This window comes from Zea mays, chromosome 9, assembly GCF_902167145.1.
Source record: "Zea mays cultivar B73 chromosome 9, Zm-B73-REFERENCE-NAM-5.0, whole genome shotgun sequence".
Lineage (NCBI taxonomy): Eukaryota > Viridiplantae > Streptophyta > Magnoliopsida > Poales > Poaceae > Zea > Zea mays.
In genome coordinates, this window is record NC_050104.1 from 34,528,803 (window position 1) to 34,551,759 (window position 22,957).

General features: G+C 42.4%; 1 protein-coding gene, 1 long non-coding RNA gene and 1 other non-coding gene across 3 annotated transcripts; all 3 read right to left on the reverse strand.

Moving 5' to 3' along the window:
* Positions 1-14,777: 14,777 nt before the first annotated feature.
* Positions 14,778-16,124, reverse strand: LOC103638231 (uncharacterized). The gene is made up of 3 exons (XR_558634.3): positions 15,952-16,124; positions 15,648-15,731; positions 14,778-15,054 (listed from the first exon to the last, which is right to left on the reverse strand). It is a non-coding gene; the product is annotated as an uncharacterized lncRNA (long non-coding RNA).
* Positions 16,125-16,960: 836 nt separating this feature from the next.
* Positions 16,961-17,034, reverse strand: LOC111590202 (small nucleolar RNA Z155). The gene has a single exon (XR_004852913.1). It is a non-coding gene; the product is annotated as a small nucleolar RNA Z155 (small nucleolar RNA).
* Positions 17,035-18,180: 1,146 nt separating this feature from the next.
* LOC103639876 (phosphatidylinositol/phosphatidylcholine transfer protein SFH6) lies at positions 18,181-21,717 on the reverse strand. The gene is made up of 6 exons (XM_020544560.2): positions 19,230-21,717; positions 19,065-19,142; positions 18,882-18,983; positions 18,750-18,799; positions 18,404-18,658; positions 18,181-18,288 (listed from the first exon to the last, which is right to left on the reverse strand). The coding sequence occupies exons 1-5, from the start codon at positions 19,413-19,415 to the stop codon at positions 18,589-18,591; spliced, it is 486 nt and encodes a 161-aa protein (XP_020400149.1). The 5' UTR covers positions 19,416-21,717; the 3' UTR covers positions 18,181-18,288; positions 18,404-18,588.
* Between the last annotated feature and the right edge of the window lie 1,240 nt (positions 21,718-22,957).

Here is a 22,957-nt window from a genome sequence, read left to right on the forward strand (position 1 = left end):
CTCAGCGCAGTCTGGGTGCACCGGACTGTCTGGTCGTGCACCGGACAGTGTCCGGTGCGTCAGGCTGGCGTCTGGTCAACTAGCCGCTCTCGGGAATTCGTCAGCGGTGTACGGCTAAAATTCACCGGACTGTCCGATGAGCCAATGGTCGGTCGTGCCAACGGTCGGCCGCGCAATCCGCGCGTGACGAGTGGCCGAGCCAATGGTCTGATGGGGGCATCGGACCGTCCGGTGTGCACCGAACAGTGTCCGGTGCGCCAACGGCTCCAAATCTTCAACGGTCGGCTGCGCCAATTTAGTAAAGCAATTTGCATCGGACAGTGAACAGGGGATGTCCGGTGGTGCACCGGACTGTCCGGTGCGCCACCCGACAGAAGGCAAGAATTGCCTTCCTGGATTGCTCTCAACGGCTCCTAGCTGCCTTGGTGCTATAAAAGGGACCCCTAGGCGCATGGAGGAGCACACCAAGCATACTCTGAACATTCTAAGACTCCTGCACTCCATCCTCGCACACTCGATTGACATTCTTAGTGATTTGAGCTCCGTTCTAGTGGTGAACTTGTTGTGTTTCATTTGAGCTCAAGTCTTGGCTTGTGTGTGTGTGCGTATTGCTGGGATTTGTGTGTGTTACTTTTCCCTCCCTTACATCTGTGCTTCTTTGTGATCATCAAATTGTAAGGGCGAGAGGCTCCAAGTTGTGGAGATTTCTCGCAAATGAGATATAGTGAAAGAAAGAAAAACACCATGGTATTCAAGTGGATCTTTGGATCACTTGAAAGGGGTTGAGTGCAACCCTCGTCCATTGGGATGCCACAACATGGAGTAGGCAAGTGTTGTACTTGGCCGAACCACGGGATAAACCATCGTGTCTCTTGTGCTTGTTCTCACTGTGACTATTGTGTTTCACAAGAGCTCGGTCCTTAGCCACTTGATTTCATTGTGCTAACACTTCATCAAGTTTTGTGGTTTTAAGTCGTAAGTTTTTCAGGATCATCTATCCACCCCCCCTCTAGGTGCTTTCAGGGGGTCATGCATGAAAAGGCACACCCGCTAAACCGCGTATGCCAAATCAGGTCGAGTCAGCGTGATGTACTGGAGAGCACCGACGATGCTCCTGTACATGGAAGGGTCGGCGACTGGAGCACCAGCAGTCGCGGAAAGCTTGGCATGAGTGTCGACAGGGGTCATCGTGGAGTGACACTCGGCCATGCCTGCACGCTGAAGAAGCTCGACGGCGTACTATCGCTGGGACAGGAAGATCCCAGCGGGGAGGCGCTCGACGGAGATGTTGAGGAAGTGGTGGAGATCCCCAAGATCTATCATGGCGAACTCGGAGTGGAGCCTGTTGATGATGCGCTGGAGAAAAGTTGACGAAGAGGCGGTGAGGATGATGTCGTCGATGTACAGCAGCAAGTAGGCCATGTCCCCACCTTCTTTGTACACTGAAAGTCGCCTAGAGGGGGGGTGAATAGGGCGAATCTGAAATTTATAAACTTAAGCACAACTACAAGTCGGGTTAGCGTTAGAAATATGAACGAGTCCGAGAGAGAGAGGGTGAAAACAAATCACGGGCAAATAAAGAGCGAGACACGATGATTTGTTTTACCGAGGTTTGGTTCTTGCAAACCTACTCCCCGTTGAGGTGGTCACAAAGACTGGGTCTCTTTCAACCCTTTCCCTCTCTCAAACGGTCACTTAGACCGAGTGAGCTTCTCTTCTCAATCAAACGGGACACAAAGTCCCCGCAAGGACCACCACACAATTGGTGTCTCTTGCCTCGGTTACAATTGAGTTGACACAAGAAAGAATGAGAGAAAGAAGCAATCCAAGTGCAAGAGCTCAAATGAACACAAGTCACTCTCTTACTAGTCACTATTTGATTTGGAATGAACTATGGACTTGGGAGAGGATTTGATCTCTTTGGTGTGTCTTGTATTGAATGCTATAGCTCTTGTAAGGTGTAGGAAGTTGGAAAACTTGGATGCAATTGAATGTGGGGTGGTTGGGGTATTTATAGCCCCAACCACCAAAAGTGGCCGTTGGGAGGCTGTCTGTCGCATGGCGCACCGGACACTGTCCGGTGCGCCAGCCACGTTAGCCGGCCGTTGGGTTCTGACCGTTGGAGCTCTGACTGGTGGGGCCTCTGGGCTGTCCAGTGGTGCACCAGATAGGTCATGTAGACTGTCCGGTGCCCCTTCTGCGCGTGCTCTAACTCTGGCGTGCACTATAGCGCATTTAATGTGGTTGCAGTCGACCGTTGGCGCGAAGTAGCCATTGCTCCGCTGGCACACCAGACAGTCCGGTGTGACACCGGACACTGTCCGGTGCTTCACCGGACAGTCCGGTGAATTATAGCGGAGCGGCCTCCCATTTTCTCGAAGGTAGCGAGTTCAGCGTCAAGTTCCCTGGTGCACCGGACACTGTCCGGTGGCACATCGGACAGTCCGGTGCGCCAGACCAGGGTGCCTTTGGGATGTCTTTAGCTCTCTTTATTTGAACCCATCTTTGGTCTTTTTATTGGCTTGTTGTGATCCTTTGGCACCTGTAAAACTTATAGACTAGAGCAAACTAGTTAGTCCAATTATTTGTGTTGGGCACTTCAACCACCAAAATCAATTTAGGAAAAGGTTTAAGCCTATTTCCCTTTCAATCTCCCCCTTTTTGGTGATTGATGCCAACACAAACCAAAGCAAATGTGGAAGTGCATAATTGAACTAGTTTGCAGAATGTAAGTGCAAAGGTTGCTTGGAATGAAACCAATAAATTTTTATAGGATGCGCATGAATTGACTTCTTTCTCTTTTTTTATTATCAACATTTTGGACCACGCTTGCACCACATGTTTTGTTTTTGCAAATTCTTTTGTAAATTTTTTTTTAAAATCCTTTTGCAAATAGTCAAAGGTAAATGAATAAGATTTTGAAAATCATTTTCAAGATTTGAATTTTCTCCCCTTGTTTTCAAATGCTTTTCCTTTGACTAAACAAAACTCTCCCTCAATAAAATCCTCCTCTTAGTGTTCAAGAGGGTTTTGGTTATTAGTTTTGAAGAGGATGTTCCAATTTGAAATTCGATCAAAAATAAGATACCAATTGAAAAAACATCATTTGAAAAAAATCTTTTCTTAACTCAAATTTTGAAAATTGGTGGTGATGCGGTCCTTTTGCTTTGGGCTAATACTTTCTCCCCCTTTGGCATGAATCGCCAAAAACGGATACTTGAGTGAAATATAAGCCCTTATAACTACTTTCTCCCCTTTGGCGAACAAAATATGAGTGAAGATTATACCAAAGTTGGAGAGCGGCGTGGAGCGACGGCGAAGGATGAATAATTTGATGGAGTGGAATGGAAGTCTTTGTCTTGGCCGAAGACTCCAATTCCCTTTCAATCTATGACTTGGTTTGAAATACACTTTGAAAACACATTAGTCATAGCATATAAAAGAGACATGATATTAATGAGCTATGTGTGCAAGACATCAAAAGAAATTCCGAGAATCAAGAATATTTAGCTCATGCCTAAGTTTGTTAAATGTTTGTTCATCTAGTGGCTTGGTAAAGATATCGGCTAATTGTTCTTTGGTGCTAATATATGCAATCTCGATATCCCCTTTTTGTTGGTGATCCCTTAAGAAATGATACCGAATGGCTATGTGTTTAGTGCGGCTATGCTCAACGGGATTATCCGCCATGCGAATTGCACTCTCATTATCACATAGAAGAGGAACTTTGGTTAATTTGTAACCATAGTCCCTAAGGGTTTGCCTCATCCAAAGCAATTGCGCGCAACAATGGCCTGCGGCAATATACTCGGCTTCGGCGGTAGAAAGAGCTACAGAATTTTGCTTCTTTGAAGCCCATGACACCTGAGACCTTCCCAAGAACTAGCGAGTCCCCGATGTGCTCTTTCTATTAATTTTACACCCTGCCCAATCGGCATCCGAATAACCAATTAAATCGAATGTGGATCCCTTAGGATACCAAAGCCCAAACTTAGGAGTATAAACTAAATATCTCAAGATTCGTTTTACGGCCCTAAGGTGAGCTTCCTTAGGATCGGCTTGGAATCTTGCACACATGCATACGGAAAGCATAATGTCCAGTCGAGATGCACATAAGTAGAGTAAAGAACCTATCATCGACCGGTATACCTTTTGATCTACGGATTTACCTCCCGTGTCGAGGTCGAGATACCCATTGGTTCCCATGGGTGTCTTGATGGGCTTGGCATCCTTCATCCCAAACTTGTTTAGAATGTCTTGAATATACTTGGTTTGGCTAATGAAGGTGCCCTCGTGGAGTTGCTTCACTTGAAATCCCAAGAAATACTTCAACTCCCCCATCATAGACATCTCGAATTTCTGTGTCATGATCCTACTAAATTCCTCACATGTAGATTCGTTAGTAGACCCAAATATAATATCATCAACATAAATTTGGCATACAAACAAATCATTTGCAAGTGTTTTAGTAAATAAAGTAGGATCAGCCTTTCCGACTTTGAAGCCATTAGCGATAAGAAAATCTCTTAGGCATTCATACCATGCTCTTGGGGCTTGCTTGAGCCCATAAAGTGCCTTAGAGAGTTTATATACGTGATTAGGATACTCACTATCTTCAAAGCCGGGAGGTTGCTCAACATAGACCTCCTCCTTGATTGGTCCATTGAGGAAGGCACTTTTCACGTTCATTTGATAAAGCTTGAAGCCATGGTAAGTAGCATAGGCAAGTAAAATGCGAATTGATTCTAGCCTAGCTATGGGTGCATAGGTTTCACCAAAATCCAAATCTTCGACTTGTGAGTATCCCTTGGCCACAAGTCGGGCTTTGTTCCTTGTCACCACACCATGCTCATCTTGCTTGTTGCGGAAGACCCACTTGGTTCCTACAACATTTTGGTTAGGACGTGGAACTAAATGACATACCTCATTCCTTGTGAAGTTGTTGAGCTCCTCTTGCATTGCCACCACCCAATCCGAATCTTGAAGTGCTTCCTCTACCCTGTGTGGCTCAATAGAGGAAACAAAAGAGTAATGTTCACAAAAATGAGCAACACGAGATCGAGTAGTTACCCCCTTTTGAATATCGCCGAGGATGGTGTTCACGGGGTGATCTCGTTGGATTGCTTGGTGGACCCTTGGGTGTGGCGGTCTTGGAACTTGTTCATCTTCCTCATCTTGATCATGGGCATCTCCCCCTTGATCATTGCTCTCCTCTTGAGGTGGCTCAACTTCTTGATCTTCTCCTTCATCATTTTGAGCCTCATCCTCATCTTGAGTTGGTGGAGATGCTTGTATGGAGGAAGATGGTTGATCTTGTGCTTGTGGTGGCTCTTCGGACTCCTTAGGACACACATCACTAATGGACATGTTCCTTAGCGCGACGCACGGAGCCTCTTCATCATCTAGCTCATCAAGATCAACTTGCTCTACTTGAGAGCCGTTAGTCTCATCAAACACAATGTCACAAGAAACTTCAACTAGTCCAGTGGACTTGTTAAAGACTCTATATGCCCTTGTGTTTGAATCATAACCAAGTAAAAAGCCTTCTACAGCCTTAGGAGCAAATTTAGATTTTCTACCTCTTTTAACAAGAATAAAGCATTTGCTACCAAAGACTCTAAAATATGAAACATTAGGCTTTTACCGGTTAGGAGTCCGTATGATGTCTTCTTGAGGATTCGGTGTAGATATAACCGGTTGATGGCGTAGCAGGCGGTGTTGACCGCCTCGGCCCAAAACCGATCAGAAGTCTTGTATTCATCAAGCATGGTCCTTGCCATGTCCAATAGAGTTCGATTCTTCCTCTCCACTATACCATTTTGTTGTGGCGTGTAGGGAGAAGAGAACTCATGCTTGATGCCCTCCTCCTCAAGGAAGCCTTCGATTTGAGAGTTCTTGAACTTCGTCCCGTTGTCGCTTCTTATTTTCTTGATCCTTAAGCCGAACTCGTTCTGAGCCCGTCTCAAGAATCCCTTTAAGGTCTCTTGGGTATGAGATTTTTCCTGCAAAAAGAACACCCAAGTGAAGCGAGAATAGTCATCCACAATAACTAAACAGTACTTACTCCCGCCGATGCTTATGTAAGCAATCGGGCCGAATAGATCCATGTGTAGGAGCTCGAGTGGCCTGTCAGTCGTCATGATGTTCTTGTGTGGATGATGAACACCAACTTGCTTCCCTGCCTGACATGCGCTACAAATCCTGTCTTTCTCAAAGTGAACATTTGTTAGTCCCAAAATGTGTTCTCCCTTTAGAAGCTTGTGAAGATTCTTCATTCCAACATGTGCTAGTCGGCGATGCCAGAGCCAGCCCATGTTAGTCTTAGCAATTAAGCAAGTGTCGAGTTCAGCTCTATCAAAATCTACCAAGTATAGCTGACCCTCTAACACTCCCTTAAATGCTACTGAATCATCACTTCTTCTAAAGACAGTAACACCTATATCCGTAAAAAGATAGTTGTAACCCATTTTACATAATTGCGAAACTGAAAGCAAGTTATAATCTAAAGAATCTACAAGAAAAACATTGGAGATGGAATGGTCAGGTGATATAGCAATTTTACCCAATCCTTTGACCAAACCTTGATTCCCATCCCCGAATGTGATAGCTCGTTGGGGATCTTGGTTTTTCTCGTAGGAGGAGAACATCTTCTTCTCCCCTGTCATATGGTTTGTGCACCCGCTATCGATGATCCAACTTGAGCCCCGGGATGCATAAACCTACAAAACAAATTTAGTTCTTGATTTTAGGTACCCAAACGGTTTTGGGTCCTTTGACATTAGATACAAGAACTTTGGGTACCCAAACACAAGTCTTTGATCCCTTGTGTTTGCCCCCAACATACTTGGCAACTACCTGCCGGATTTGTTAGTCAAAACATAAGATGCATCAAAAGTTTTAAATGAAATGTTAGAATCATTTGATGCACTAGGAGTTTTCTTCTTAGGCAACTAGGTGTTGGGGGCCTTCGGCTTACGAAGGTCCTCAAAAACAGTATTTAACAGTATTTTCTGGAGTATAATGTGTGGACAGGTATCTTCGGACTCAAGTCGGTATCACAGCAGACCAGAATAATACGAAGGTTGATATAGCGCCGAAGGTGTGAGCAGGAAAGCTTCGGCGTGGTAGCAAAAAATGAAACCGACTTAAAGATGAAAAGGCTATTTAGACCTCGATAGATTACTATAGAATTATTAGCAAATGTAAAGGGCATAAATGTAATTTTGTATGGGTTGTGTCCTGTACCTATAAATAGGTGAACAGTACCCCCGTACTGTTCACGCTGATCTGGCATTTGCTTTTGCGCCACACCTATACTTTCATATACTTCCAAGCTGAAGGTACATTTGTAATTCAATGTCATTTCTGTTTTTTCACAATAATAATATATAATTGTCTATGTTATCATTTATATTCCTTATAATCCATTCTTCGTCATCGTTTGCTATGTTTATGAAGGTATGTCCTTCATAACCTTCGTCCAAAAATCATTATATCCTAAGGGAAATAATGCTTCGAAGGACGAAGGACTTTATAAATTAACATTTTCTGTGTTGCCTTGTTCTTAACTCATAGCATTTGAGAACAAGTCCCCAACATTGGCGCCCACCTCTGGTGAACTCACTTCCACTCTTTGAGTTTTTGAACACCTTTGGCGATCATAAACCTTCGCTATGGCGCCGAAGAAAGCTTCAGCAGCTGGCACTGCAGCTCTTCAACCGCTGGACCACAATCAGGAGACTGTCTCTCTTCAGGAGGCCCGAAGCCAGAAAAGGAAGGCTGTTAGTCCGACACCGCCAGAGGATGAGATAGACCAAGAAATCAGAGACATGGAGATCCTGCATCAACAGGTGCAAAGGAAGAAGGAAAAGATGGCCAGGCTAGCTGAACTGCAAAGGCAGATAGACGAAGCCTCTGAGGAAGTTCGTCATCTTACCCAGGAGGAGCAACACCGAAGGCCTCAGCACCAAGACCTTCATCAGGAGGGTTTCCTCAATGAAGATGACTGGTATGACAATTTCCATCATGGGAATTTTGTTTTTGATGATGCTTCTCCTCTGTCCACTGAGCTGCAGGCTACACCTTGGCCTCCGTCCTACAAGCCGCCTCAGCTTCCCATATTTGATGGTCACTCAGACCCGAAGCAGTTTTTGATGAGCTACGAAGCAACAGTATCTTCATATGGTGGCAATGCTGCGGTCATGGCAAAATCTTTTGTTATGGCTGTCAGGAGTGTTGCTCAAACCTGGTACTCTTCCCTTCGACCAGGAACGATCACTTCGTGGCAAAAGCTGAAGGACCTGTTGTTAACCAGCTTCCAAGGGTTCCAGACGAAGCCGGTCACGGCTCAAGCTCTATTCCAGTGCACCCAGGATCACGAAGAGTACCTTCAGGCGTACGTCCGGAGGTTCTTGCGTTTGAGGGCACAGGCACCAACAGTGCCCAACGAAATTGTCATTGAGGCCATGATCAAGGGGCTTCGGCCAGGACCGTCAGCTCAGTACTTCGCTAGGAAGCCTCCTCAAACTTTGGAGAAGCTGCTCCAGAAGATGGACGAGTACATTCGGGCCGATAATGATTTTCGCCAAAGAAGGGAGGAGGCTTTCAGGTTTTCTGAAATGACCAGGGGCTTCGGAGGGAGGTTCTATCCGAGGCACGTTAGATCAATTCATAACTCTACCCAAAATGATGATAGAGGGAGCCAACAGCAACGGCCACAGTGTTCCTCACAGGCTTCGGGGCAACAGCAAGGCTCCTTCCGACCACCAGCTCCGAGAGGCAGAGGTGCCAGGGGCTTCGGCGGAAGATTTGGCGATCAGCCAAGAAGAATTTTTTGCTTGTTCTGTGGTGAGAACAAAGGCCATACCACCAGGATGTGCCATGTTACTATCTAGAAGCAAAAGGAAATAGCCGAAGCTGCAGCACAACAGGCTCAGCCGAAGCAGGTCATGCACACTGCTTCGTATCATTCGCCTTACATCCCAGAGTATGTAGGCAATCATCCTGCAGCTTCTGTTGCTTCGGCAAGCCAACCTCAAGCTTCCTGGCAACAGCCTCCGCCTCCACCACCGCTGCAACAAGGCCAGCAGCCAGAAGGGAGCCAATATGCTCCACACCAAAGGGACTTCAGAGAACAGTCCGAAGCTCGCACAGTCAACAGCACTGTGCCAGAGTCAAAACACATCTATTGACAAATATCCTACCTTAATAGCACTCTTTTTCATTTCAGTTTTATTTTCTGTGTAATAAAGGACATTGTTTAGGTTTCATGTAAACAGTTTCGTTGATTCCCACAAGGAAAATATATTTTCTTCACAGGCTTAAGTTGTTGAAGTTTAAAGATTTGTGATAACAAAGAAGACCTTCGAATTATTGAAAATTCTTCGAAACAACAAAAAGTCGTTCTAAGGAACGCAGAGTAAGTTTGCCGAAGTCACAAAAAGCCGTTCCAAAGGGAGCGCAGTGTAAGTTTTCTGCTCCAAAGTCGTTCCAAAGGGAATGCAGAGCATATAGCGAAAAGTCAACGCTGATACCGCCTAAGTAAAAGGCGAAGCGCGAAAAGTCAACGCGAATACCGCTGAAAGTAAAAGGCGAAGAAGCCCCTAAGGGAGGCTTACAGCGAAAAATAAACGCTGATTCCGCTGAAGTAAAAGGCGAAGAAGCTCCTAAGGGAGGCTTATAAAAGATTATGTGTTTTATTGCAGGGATGTGTGTGTATCTTCGGAATAAACACCGCCTCACATAACATAACATCATCGCATCATTCCGCATAGCATAAGCATCATACATCATGTTGCATATGGCACAAGAGGCAGACACAATATCGATCTGCAGAAGAACGTTTTGAAAAAAGGGAAAAATCATGATGTCACAAGGAGATATATTATTGATCTTCGGAAGTATAGCTTCGGAAAATATCTTCACGAAGCCTGGATATTATTCATCAGAACACTATGGATATTGTTGTGACAAGGAAAAGCTCTTCTTCACGAAGCATGAAAAGAAGGGAAGGTGTTTTTTCGTCAAAGACTCAAAAATGGTACGTGTAAAATTTCATGCATCGTAAAGAATTGAACAATAGAAACAGGTATATTACATTCAGGGTTACAAAATGTTATAATATATTACATTTCAGAAGTTTTTACAATAATACTTAATCTTCTCTCAAAACGACTTCTGCAGCCTCGTTCAGGAGCCGACTAACAACTTCATCCATGATAGCTTCAGCCATCTTTTTAATTTCGTCGTCTCCTTTCGGGGGAGGCCCCGAAGATGCTTTAGCAGGATCTGAAGGAGGACAGGATACGGCTACATTGCTGTTACAAATTGCGAACGAAGTTTAAAATCGAAAATTACAACACAATAAAACCATTAGTTGATACCTATTTGCCCTTCGGGCTCTGCGCTTTTTTCAGCAGCCTCAGCCACTTCTCTAGCATCGTGAATGCCCTTTTCGCTTTTTCGAATAATTTCTCGGGCCATTTCTCGGCCACCATTATCCCAGACGTCGGTGAAAAATTTTCCACCTACCATGCTAGCTTCGGTCGAGGGATCTCTTGCATCTTCGAAGGACAAGCCAGCTTCGGATTGTGCTAAAATCTTTACATGCTCGCATCCCTTTTTCTCTAAAATGGTGGCAATTCCCCTGGCACCTGAGAAAGCACATATGTCTCCGCGGCTGTTTAGAATTTCCTCGAAAGCTTCAGCCTCGTGATCAAGCCATTCGATAGGACCTTCGGGGTTGCCTCTTATAAAGTTTTCTTCGCTCGAAAAGACGCCGACACTGGCGAAGCTAGTTTTCAACTTCTTGACACACTCTATAGATTTGTTATAACATCTTTTCTTGGATGAACGAAGCTCCTCAACAGTTCCCTCCAAATGATTTGCCCATTGGTCGCTGAGTTCTCGTTTCGTTTCTTCAAGCATGCGTTCCTCTTTGGCTCTGGCCAGTTGTCTTCGAAGATCTTCAATTTCGCGCTTCTGAGCTTCAGCTTGACCTTTGAAAGTAGCTTCGTCTTCCTTTATTCTGTTTATTAATGAATGTAATATTTTATCTTTTTCAAAACCTTCGTTCCTCAGTTCAATAACTTCGGAACGAAGGTTGCTCAGGGCTATAGCACACCCTTCGTCTTCAGCATCTTTTTGGGCCCTGAGAGCATTACTAAGTATCAGGCCCTGCAAAGAAGAATATGTGTACGTCATTAGATTTAAGCAAACGAAAAATTTTTGTCTCAACAAAAAATACAAAGATCCCATTTGTTGCACCTTTAAGCTATTATACGCCAGGCTGTCGGCCAGATCGTTCTTCGACAGCACCGAGAGCCCGTCTTCTAGTGTCGGGAATCCAAAGCTCTTGCTCATCTCCCGACAGACAGAAATCTCCTTGCTGTCAGGAAGACAATACAAAAAGTCTTCTTCTCCACTACCATTGAATATTAACGCCCCCTTTGGATACTTCAGTTTTTGGGCGTAGCGCTGGGCCTCTTGCTTTTCTTTTTCTGATAATTTTTTCCCCGAAGCATGACGAACAATATAATCAAGGACTTTGGGGGATGCTTCGGGGGCAATGACACTGATTTCTTCAACAAAAGTTGGCTCTGTTATTTTTTCTTCCTCGGTTTCCAACGATTTTATTTTCGTGGGCTCTGAGGATCCAGCTTCAGTTTCAGTTTTTTGCTCTGGAACTTTAATATCAGAAATTTCAGTTTTCGCTTCAGGAATGGCAACAGTTTTCTTCGGAGGTGTGCTTGAAGATTTAATTGTTTCCAGAACATCTAGCACATTAGCCATTCTCTTTCTTTTCGGAGTCACTGCTGGCATCTTTTGATTTTTTACTGTCTCAACATTTGCTGCAGGACTCAAAAATTCTGATGTTTTTTCCTCAGTTGGTTTTTTCACTTCTTCCATTTTTTCTGTGGATGGCGCTTCGGCCATCTCTTTTGTTTCTGGTAACAAAATCTTCAGTTCTTCCAATTTTATCCTTGTTGGCGCTTCGCCCATTTCTGCGACTTCTGGCAGTAAGGTTGGTTTGGTTGGCTTTTCAGCTTCGGTGGCCGAAGGAGTTTCTCCGGTAAACTCAGGCACCGAAGCTGGTTCAATATAGCGCGGCCGATGTGTAAGGACCTTTATCTTCTTTCTTTTCGGTTCTGGCTCGCTAGGAGCAGGTGCAGCCTCTTCTTTCGCAGAGGTTGTGTTTTTTCTTTTTTGCCCTCGAATAGGATAACGATAGTCAGGGTAGACGAACCCGATTGCATCAAACACCCGATTCAGCCTCTTCTTTTTTTGGCCTCCGAAGGCTGCTGACAGTGCAGTATCTTCGGCCTTTGAATAAGCCCCAAGCAGTTCATCACTTAAATTTTCAATGCTTTTTAACCAGTCATCATCTGGCTCAACGAACTTATCTCCAAATTTAAAAGTATACTTTAGCCTGATAAGTCCACCTTCGTCGGCCTCCTTTACGGTTTCTTGCGGCATTTCCCATTTCTCCGCGAGCGGCCATACCCTGAAGGCAATATGTTCTTGTACCAAATCTCTCGTTCCAATAAAAGAACAGATAACACCGAAGGCTCTCTGGCATTCTTCGGCAGTTTCATTCATTACAATCTTCGGCCTCCGAAGGCCGAAGCTTTGCCAAATAGGGCGCATAATTATACCTTTGATATCTTCTCGTACCGTCAGGTCATTCTTCATATAAAACCATTCTGTCATCCAGTCGTCGGGCCATCTCTTCCGAAAGGTTGGCACGGGACAGCTTGACCCGGACCGAGAAACGAAACTGTAGCAGCCAAAATTATTGTGATACTGTTCCTTACCCCAAGGTTTTGTTTCGTATGATAATTCGTGTATATTGCAGAAACTTTTTGCATCAGGCTTCAGACCTTGGCTTCTCACGGCCCACACGAAGATATTCAGCCTTATGATTGCCTCGGGGGTAAGTTGGTGAAGATAGACTTCGAATGTTTTCAGCACCTCTACGACAAACTCGCTCAGGGGAAATCGTAGTCCAGCTTTCAAAAAGCATCGGTACACTACGACTTCATTCTCTTCAGGGTGTGGACAAGTCTTTTCCCCTTCGTCGGCCCTCACAATGGACAAATCCCGGAAATACCTTCCTCTCATGTTGACAAGATGATTTTCTTTGATAGTTGATTTGCCGAAAACCGCGTGGCTTGGTCGCCAAGGGCGATCTTCGGAGTCTTCACCACCACTGTCCACATCATAACTGTCGCTGTCACCAGTATCTTCAGACAAACCTTCCAGAATCTCCTTGGTGATTTTTTCTGTATTGGTCTTCGACATCGCTATAAGAAACCCCAAGTTCTTCTCTTCGTCGAGACTCAGCTTCATCTCAGCAGCAGCCTTCTTATCTTCAGACATCTTCGGAAACACTAAAAAACTGTTTTCAAGGCCGAAGCTTCAAAACTAAAAGCTCAGCAAATCTTAATGCACAAGAGCTAAAAATTGAGTGAGCGGGAGCAGATGGCAAGAGAGCGTACCAAATGAGTTTGCGGTATGACCGTATTTATACGCCCGGTGCGATGAAAATTGAAAGACCCCGCTTGTCAGTGAATGTTGCTATTCTAGCAAAGGGAAGGTGTTTTTTCGGACCTTCGGCGTAAAGCCTTCGTCCATGTCGCAATCTGAATTTATTATTTTAAACAAATTAATATTGCGAGGGGCTACTGTTGGGGGCCTTCGGCTTACGAAGGTCCTCAAAAACAGTATTTAACAGTATTTTCTGGAGTATAATGTGTGGACAGGTATCTTCGGACTCAAGTCGGTATCACAGCAGACCAGAATAATACGAAGGTTGATATAGCGCCGAAGGTGTGAGCAGAAAAGCTTCGGCGTGGTAGCAAAAAATGAAACCGACTTAAAGATGAAAAGGCTATTCAGACCTCGATAGATTACTATAGAATTATTAGCAAATGTAAAGGGCATAAATGTAATTTTGTATGGGCTGTGTCCTGTACCTATAAATAGGTGAACAGTACCCCCGTACTGTTCACGCTGATCTGGCATTTGCTTTTGCGCCACACCTATACTTTCATATACTTCCAAGCTGAAGGTACATTTGTAATTCAATGTCATTTCTGTTTTTTCACAATAATAATATATAATTATCTATGTTATCATTTATATTCCTTATAATCCATTCTTCGTCATCGTTTGCTATGTTTATGAAGGTACGTCCTTCATAACCTTCGTCCAAAAATCATTATATCCTAAGGGAAATAATGCTTCGAAGGATGAAGGACTTTATAAATTAACATTTTCTGTGTTGCCTTGTTCTTAACTCATAGCATTTGAGAACAAGTCCCCAACACTAGGTGTGTGCCCGTGCGTTGCAACGGGAGTATGCTGGGATGAGCATCGACACATATCTGATCGGATCTTATATTTCCTTAGGGATCTGGAGAAAGTTTGCTCGGAAGCCAAACATGTTAGGACCTGATCATGTGTTACCCTTGTGCCCCATCAGCACATTGTCCCGCACTTGTATGAGAAGAGCAGTAATCAATTTTTCAGTAGAGCTTCCAGTAAACTCTAATGGCAGTTATAGTGTCCAGGTGAATCGAAGTTCTTTGCATGCACATGATTGCATGCATAGGATTTTTCATTGATTATGATGGGTGTCTGACTATTCTGACCTCAGTGAAAAGAGCAGTAATCAATTTGCGTAATAATATGAACAACATGCCTATTTGCATTTCAAAGTGCTAATTTGCATTAAGACCATATTGCTCCACAAGTGTGTCAACAAAGGAATACTAAAGTGGAAAGCCAGACTTGACCAACTCAGGTCAGGTGTGGTAAAGTGTGTTCGATGAACCAAAAATAGCAACAATCATAAGACTATGTTTCATAAATGATAATACAGGGTAAATATTCCAATTCTAAAGCCATGTTATTTCTACAATCAGAACAACACAAATCCAATGGTGATGCCTAAAATAAAAAAGGCTTGTTTGATTAGTGCCCAGCCAGCTTTTTCGCTTTTGTCCTAGCTTTGATTTACAAATGCAGCCGGTACAGAGGAATTCCATGTGTTACCTATAAAATTTTAACACTTCGCAAATTAATTTGAGTTCACTGAAAAAGAATGCATTTAATGGCATGAACATATGCTATTTTATTGAGTATTAAAATAGTTATGGTGAGGTTGCATGGAAAGAGAACATGAAATAGTGATGGTCAGAAGCTAAATGAGGCCTGCCTTTTCTATCATCAGCATTTCAAAATGACAATCACAGTAAATCAAAATAGAAATTATATTTCTTCCATTCAACTTTACAATTAAGGCTCTAGAAAACAGATACTAAACAAAGAGAGAGATTCAACTGATTATATGTGAATGCAAGGAAACACATTTGGCAAAGACTTCTCACAAAGTAAACTGGAATCAATAAAATAAACAAGTGAAATGATTTTGAAATTAGTGATGAAAGGAGATGATATTATTATAACAAACCAGCATGGAATAACATTTAGCCAAGCAAAATATGATAATAATTCCAGAGGTACAACTAATCCAATGTTGACAAGGGAAGAGTAGGCCAACAAGTCAACAAGTAAAGCAAAAGAGAAACAGATAACAAATAAAGTTGAGAGGGAACATTCATCAAGGACAAGATGAAAAGGGTTACCTGGAAGTGAGAGCTGTTCAAGCAGTGAGTGATCTGGTGGGAAAGAGGAACCATACATTTTTCAAATTCAGCAGGCTGTGTTACCTTGATAAGAACAGAAAGCGCCGACTTGGATTTAGTGTTCAGAAAATGAAACCATCAAAGTAGGAATTTAAACTCACAACACAAAAGATGATGTTGGTTTCTAATATTGCAGGCCGTAATTTGTATTTTCCTTTGACCCTGAAGATGCATTTAACATGCTATTTTTAATTATGCTAATCAATAATCATATCTAAACGTCGTGTAGTCTATTCGGATGTACCTGTTCCTCCTGGATGGAGCTGCACATGGAGGGCAGGCATTAATCATCAGTACTTCCAGGTCTAGAATCCAGATCCCACCCCAAAATAGTGAGGCGTGACCTTGCACCGGCGGCCCCGACAGCCACCACTCACATGGGCGCCACTTCACCAACCGCTGTTGTGCCCATATGAACTGCGAGCTCAAAGGAGGTCGCTTGTGAGAGTTCGTACGTAATGGGTCTAAAAAATCATGTCATTGGTACAATAACCATAATGTTTGAATGAAATCACAGCTCGCCAAAAAAATTGCTTAGATTTCACAACAGAACTGCTCAAAGGTAGGCAGTACAATCTATGCAGTTCATGAAGCCATAAGAAACAAAAATTCATAGCTAACTTGTTACAGATTGTTTATTCGATTGCAGGATTCATGGATGAAACAGTGCTTACCAAAACCCAGGAGGAAGATATATGCTAAAAACAGGTCATACAGGTCAAACAAACGACACATCAAATGAATCAGTAGTAGCTATATTATTTTTTTGTTGCACATAGCAAAAATGCAAAATAATTTTCATGTGCTAATTTCTAAAGTAGGCAGACACATGAGAAAACAGAGGTAGGTACCTTTGCTATCTGTTCAACAGTCTTGAAGCAACTTCCTCCCCTGTAGTGTTCGGATCAGCATCAGCCTGATTTCCATCAAGGGTAATGACCAACAATAGTAGAAGACCTTCATATTAATTGCTAATTTAGCAACTAGTTAAAGAAGAACAATAAACTTTATGGGCAAAATTAAGAGCTAAAACTCAGGAACAATAATATACTATCAAAATTATTAAGAGCTAAAATTCAGGAATAGTAACATACTAATGAATGGGTCTGCACCAGCTGATTGTATCGTAGTAGAGCATAACCAGCTAGCGGAATAGGAATACTAAGGACACTGTTTTGATTTCCTAAGCAAATTCACAAAGTTGGACATTTACTCCAATGGCTTCTACCTCACAAAATAAAAGTATATTTTGGAGTTGATCAGATAATTGTAGGCTAAATTTTTTGTTAACACTCGAGATGTTGCAAGGCTTATCATCCCTTCAACAAGGCAAAGATATTTCCCACCACCTTATTGGGTCCGATTCACTGTGCTCTTGAAGACCATTCTATCTAATAGATGTGATACTCTAGATGAAGTCGGTATTTCGTAAATGAAATCATTGTCAATGTATAGACCCATAGATGCTGTTGGGCTTTGAACTAAGTCCGCAAGAAAACATTGATGTCATGGCAAAGAAAGGAAAAACAAAACAAAAAACAGGAGAGCAGGACAATACCAAGTACCAATGATGTCTCCTAGTCCTAGACAATCTTGACGCCATTTGGAAGAGTGGTGACATTTGTCTTAGATGGTAGTACCGAGTACCAATGATGTCTCCTAGGCAATCCTGACGACATTTGGAAGAGTAGTGACATTTGTCTTAGATGGCTCTAAACAATCTAGTAGAGATGAGAAATTGTGGTGCAGCTGTGTTCAGAACTTCGGACTGATAATCACGATTAAGATCAAGAAGTTCCTCTGTGCATACAAATTAGCCATAAAGATTAGTAGCAGCAAGAAGAAGATGGAAAGTTGCAACTCGACAAAAAAAGAAGAAGGCAAGAAAGAAAAAATAATAGCACATGGTAGATAAGTACCTTCCAGATCTACAACCGAGGAATAGACTGAACCCCAGACAAAGCACTAATGGCATCCCACCTTGCACTATCACTGCCACATTTCACTCTTCAGTCTGCCCCTGAACCAGATCCACGCTCAACAGATCCACGCTCAACGTGAGCGGTCACTGCATCCACAAAGCAAAACAACAACACCGATCAATCAGACGACCTCCCAGAGGAAAACCCCAAATCGAAGCTCGTGGTACTGCGAGGGGAGCGAGTCGAGTAGGTAGAGGAGCGGCACAACGACGCTCCTGATGTACCATAAAGGTAAATAATAAAATTAACAATTTGGTTGGTCGTTGACATGATTTTCAGTTGGATCATAGGGTCTGCTTTGTATTCACAGTGACAACATCCTAATCTAAATAAGGAAGTATCCACCATAAGAACTTCTATTTCACATTGTGTAATTGGAAACGCATGGGCTTAGAGAAACATAGCATTCTCCAGGATGATTGATTGTACATGTATGGTAACAAAGCTTATGAATGACAGGATGAACACAATTTTCTAAACATGAGGCAAACCTGTTTGTGATTGATTGCAAGAGTGAAGAGAGCTGCAGCGACGAGCTTATTCCTCGACAGAACACCAGCAATTGCTCCAAGAGTAAGTCCAAGGCTAATGCAATTACACTGCAATACAACACCTAGTTGTCAGCCTACAAACAAAATGCAACACAAAGCACTCTGCTGGTCCACGCACTTGCCCCACCTAAATCACACACATTATTAGTGCAGTAGAACTCACCTGAAAATGGCCATGATCGATCAATACCAAGCAAGGACTGCTCAGGACCATGGCTAGCAGCCACATCCACCCCTCCCGTCTCTCCTCTCCACTAATACCGACTCCAAGTTTAATGTACGCCCACACAAACCACAAAGCAGCTGGGAAGAACACCAACAAATCTGATGACAGCACCGTCCACCGCATCAGCAACTTCCTAGCGGACCACCCTTGTCACTACATGTGCATGAACCGCCAAGGAATTCTGGCAGCTCACTGAGAAAAAACAAGCAATATTAAATGTTGGTATGCTGAAGCTAGGAAACAGCTAAAGGGAACAAGTTCAGGTGAACACAGCTATGAGTACCTCGAATCTATTACTTCAAGAAGCATGCTCTGGTAGTTCGAACCAAGCACCTACACGGAAGAAACAAAAACTAATGATTGTGCTACCAAACAAGTGTCCACTAAAGGATGGTATACAATTTATGGGCCTTACATGAATCTTGGATGAAGTTTTTGGGTCAAGGAAGCCCTTCACGCTGTTCCAGATCCACTTAAATCCACTGCCAGCGTTCACAACAAACATTTGGTGGAGTGTCTGCATTCATCACATATTACTTAACTGGGTCAACAGGGAAAATGCCAAGAGAACATATTACCCATTGAAAAGAATAATTACCTCGGGATAATAGTCGCTATCAATCTTCTGCATCCGGTGCACAAGTTCTCTTGCAGTCTTGGAGAAATTCTTAAACCCCTGAAGAAATCAATAACAATCAAACTGAATAAACTACAAACATATATGTATTCTGTAAGCACAGCACAAACTGAACCGTTCACATACCGCACCCTGGACGTCCAAGAAGGTAGTGGTGGAGTCAATGTGCCTCTTGGCAGCCAATGTGCAGGCAGGGAACCTCTCCCTGAAGGCTCTCTCAAACTCCTGGACATGATACTTGATGTAGCGATCCACAGAGGTGATCTGCATGAGTTTGTTGGGATCCACCTTCCCTAGCTTCTCAATGATCATGCAAATCCAAGAAAGTCATAAAACATGGACTCGACTGGATAAAATGGTACCTTTGCAACATAGTGAAGGAGTGGGAAATCCAATAGAAAGCTTTTCTTTGATTTTTCCTCTGATCTCGCAAAAAAGTAATAGTACTCGAACAGAGGAAATGACAAGCAGATCATTATTTCCTGAAGATGTATAACAGGAGTGCAACTTTGTAAGCCTTCTTGATCATAATACTTCATAAAAGTTCACGACTACAAAAAGGTGAAGTTCTTACCTGATGACCCGAGAACCTCAAATATGTGATCAGCAACATTTTCATCGATCAAAGTTTGAAGTAGGGTGCAAGTATTTACATCAGATGATAGGAAATGAAAGATCAAATCTAATGTCACTGTCTAAACTTCTAGGTTAGTAGATACAACCTATGAAAATAAGAGGTTGAACCAGAACAATTAATACTGACCAGGGGCAAATGCTAAGGAGGTTATCAAAGCTCAATATAGTAATTCCTCATTCCTTTTACAAAAAAATATCTAAAGGCATCTAAAATCTGTTAACTGTGTTGAGGTCCTACCTCCATTACTGTAGCTGTAGCGAAAAGAACCCCTAGGAACCAAAAACAGTTGGGTATCTAGAAGCCCTCAGCTCCTATGCAATGTGCTACCTGTTTTTTTTTAATTTACTGCTTGGTGAAAAAATTAGAGAGAGAGAGAGAGAGAAATAGTGATATAAGCAATTTTACACAACAATAGAATGAAGTAGCTGGAAAAGTAAGGCAATCTTATTTACATGCCCTACGAGAAGAGAAAGAAGGCATCACAGAAATGAAATTAAGCTAGCAAAATATTAATTCAAAATTAAAGTGTGTATCCCATGAAATATATATAGAAAGGCAATAATATCCCAATTCATCTGTGTTGAATCCAAAATATGTGGCACAATAGCAGGATGGCATAGCTGATTTCTGAGTAAGACATGTGCCAACTGCAAACCACTTTTTCTCAGTACAAATTATAACAGAGTTAGTCAAGGCACAACAAGAACTGAACTCCTACAACAAAGATAAGTGTGCTAATCTGACAGGCCCTAAACTTTTTATCTATAAGACTCTTACGTAGTGTGTAGCAATATATGACATGCTTACGGTGAACTAACCTGTAGGGCTCATTAGGTCACACTTAGTATTGTTTCTGATTTTTTTTCGAAGTCACCTATATTACAGTGACAAGCATACACGTGACAACGCTCAGATATAATTCTTTACTAAAATTTTGGATGTAGTTATCATTATATTAACATACTTCCATAAGATGAAAATTGAGAAAACAACTTAAAACAAAAAACATAATTTAAATAGCAATGAGCGGTGCATGCAGAGACCGATAGGCAACTTTCTAAGATGAAGCACAACAGATCCTATACTTGATTTAATGGCTGCAATACACTCTTTCCATCATTGATGCAACTTTTCTGCATTGGAAGTTGTACTTGTACCCCTTAATGATGAACAAAAAAATATTAATAGCAACAGGGAGTGCGAGGGGGACATGTATCACTATTTTAATCTTGTGTCACTGTACATACTACAAAAAACTAATGAGCCATTATAGTGGGTTAGCACAGGCCATCCAGTTAAACAAAAAAATATTAATAGCAACAGGGAGTGCTTATGACTTTGTATCATGGTCACATAATAGTAAAACAAATCTACCACGCAGTAAGATCAAATAACATTTTTGATATAAATAAAAAATAAAACATCAAAAGCATTGGAAATATAAGCTTTTAATATGTAGTTAGTAATCACATATCATAATAATCCGATGACACTTTTTTATAAAAAAGGCAGAGTAAGCACGTAGCATTTTGTATCTAGCGGTCCAGGAAAAATATAGCATGACAAGCCCTGCAAAACGTGGTGATCAACTCAACAGGTGTGCAATGGCAATTAATTCTAGGGACAGAATGATACATGCATCACAAGGGGACAGAGACGATGGTGCATGAGAGAATGAAACAGGACCTTACAAGGAATAAGTCATGGAATATTGGGAAATCAGATGAAAGCTCGTTGGAGAAAACTTATACTGTGCAGAATTCCTGTGACAAGATAAATGTAACAGACACCAATTCATATCAAGTTTCATGGGATGTGCACGAGTGGTTTCAGCATGACTCCTTATGATTGTTACATAGGGAAGTGGAGCACGTTTATCCCAGACCAATCAGCTGGCCAGGTGCAGAAGTGGAGCGCTTTAACCTACTACAATTGATCAGTTAACCAGGCACGTCAAGGGCTTAGTTATATCCCTATAGCTTAAATATCCATCATTCATGCCCAAACAATCAGCAGAGACCTAAGATTTTAAAGCCCAGATGAACAGGTACCCAGTTCATAGGTGAAACATATGATCGCTGATCGGTATATAGGGAAGGACTGATAGTATTTTTCAGGTATCGTAGTATGGTTTCTGCTACAGTCTTGCAAGACTCAGCTGAAAACTACAATAAGAAAACTGTTCCAAAGCTAACACTGAAGCTAATAGGAGTAAATCCAGCCCCTCAATCCTAACCACACTGATGATTTTAAAAACTACATTTCGACCAATGCAAGGACATTATACGCCTAAGATCCACAAATCTACTCACCTAGAAACTGAATCATAAACCCAAATAGTCAACTCTATGTATTTCAGTTCAAATCAGCACATCAAATAAATAAGATCGCTCACACCTTCTTGAATCTGAAGCTCATGGGCGAGCAAGCAAATCACATGTTCTCGGAGAAGCATCTGTACATTCCCACCGACACCGCGAAATCTTACGCCAAGGGCGCTGAGATCCAAGGTTTACCTCCCCAAACGCACCAAATCAACAACTCAACCCGACGCAACACATGAAATGGTGGTGAGTAATTGTCACCATAAGGAATTCAATTACTATCATCTGTAGATATCACCACACTAAGATAGATACTTCTGACTTAATTAACATCTCAAGGACAAACAACCAAGCAAGTGATACAAGTCAATTAAAGGGTAATAATAAGGGAATCAGTTTGTGTTTTGCGTCAAAAACAGATGAGTAGAGGTTGAGGAATTCGGCCAAGCAGAGGTTATGCCAGCAAAACAAATATTGGGAAAGGAATACCAAGTATCAAGGCAAGGAATAGAAAGACCACCTACAGATATCTCGTGGAATTAAAACACTTCTTTGTAGAACTAAATCAACCAATTTCTAGATTGTTTGTATGCAAACAACATCCTTTAGGAGCGACATCATACCACCTCATTTCCCTTTAGCCGCTAATCGAGCCAGATAATAAGCAAGAAGAACATTATATATTTCTATAGTGTCCAAACAGTAATATGCACAGCAAGGACCAGCACAAAGTAGTAGGCATCAGGGAGTGAATGGCTAAAAAAGGAGTTCACAGAGATGGCTTATGCACACAAGCAAATACTTAGATTGAAATCATTGAATAGATTTAGTGGAGCTGTGCTAGAAACATATGTATTTTTGACTTACCTTGATTGGATATTTCACCTCTCCCT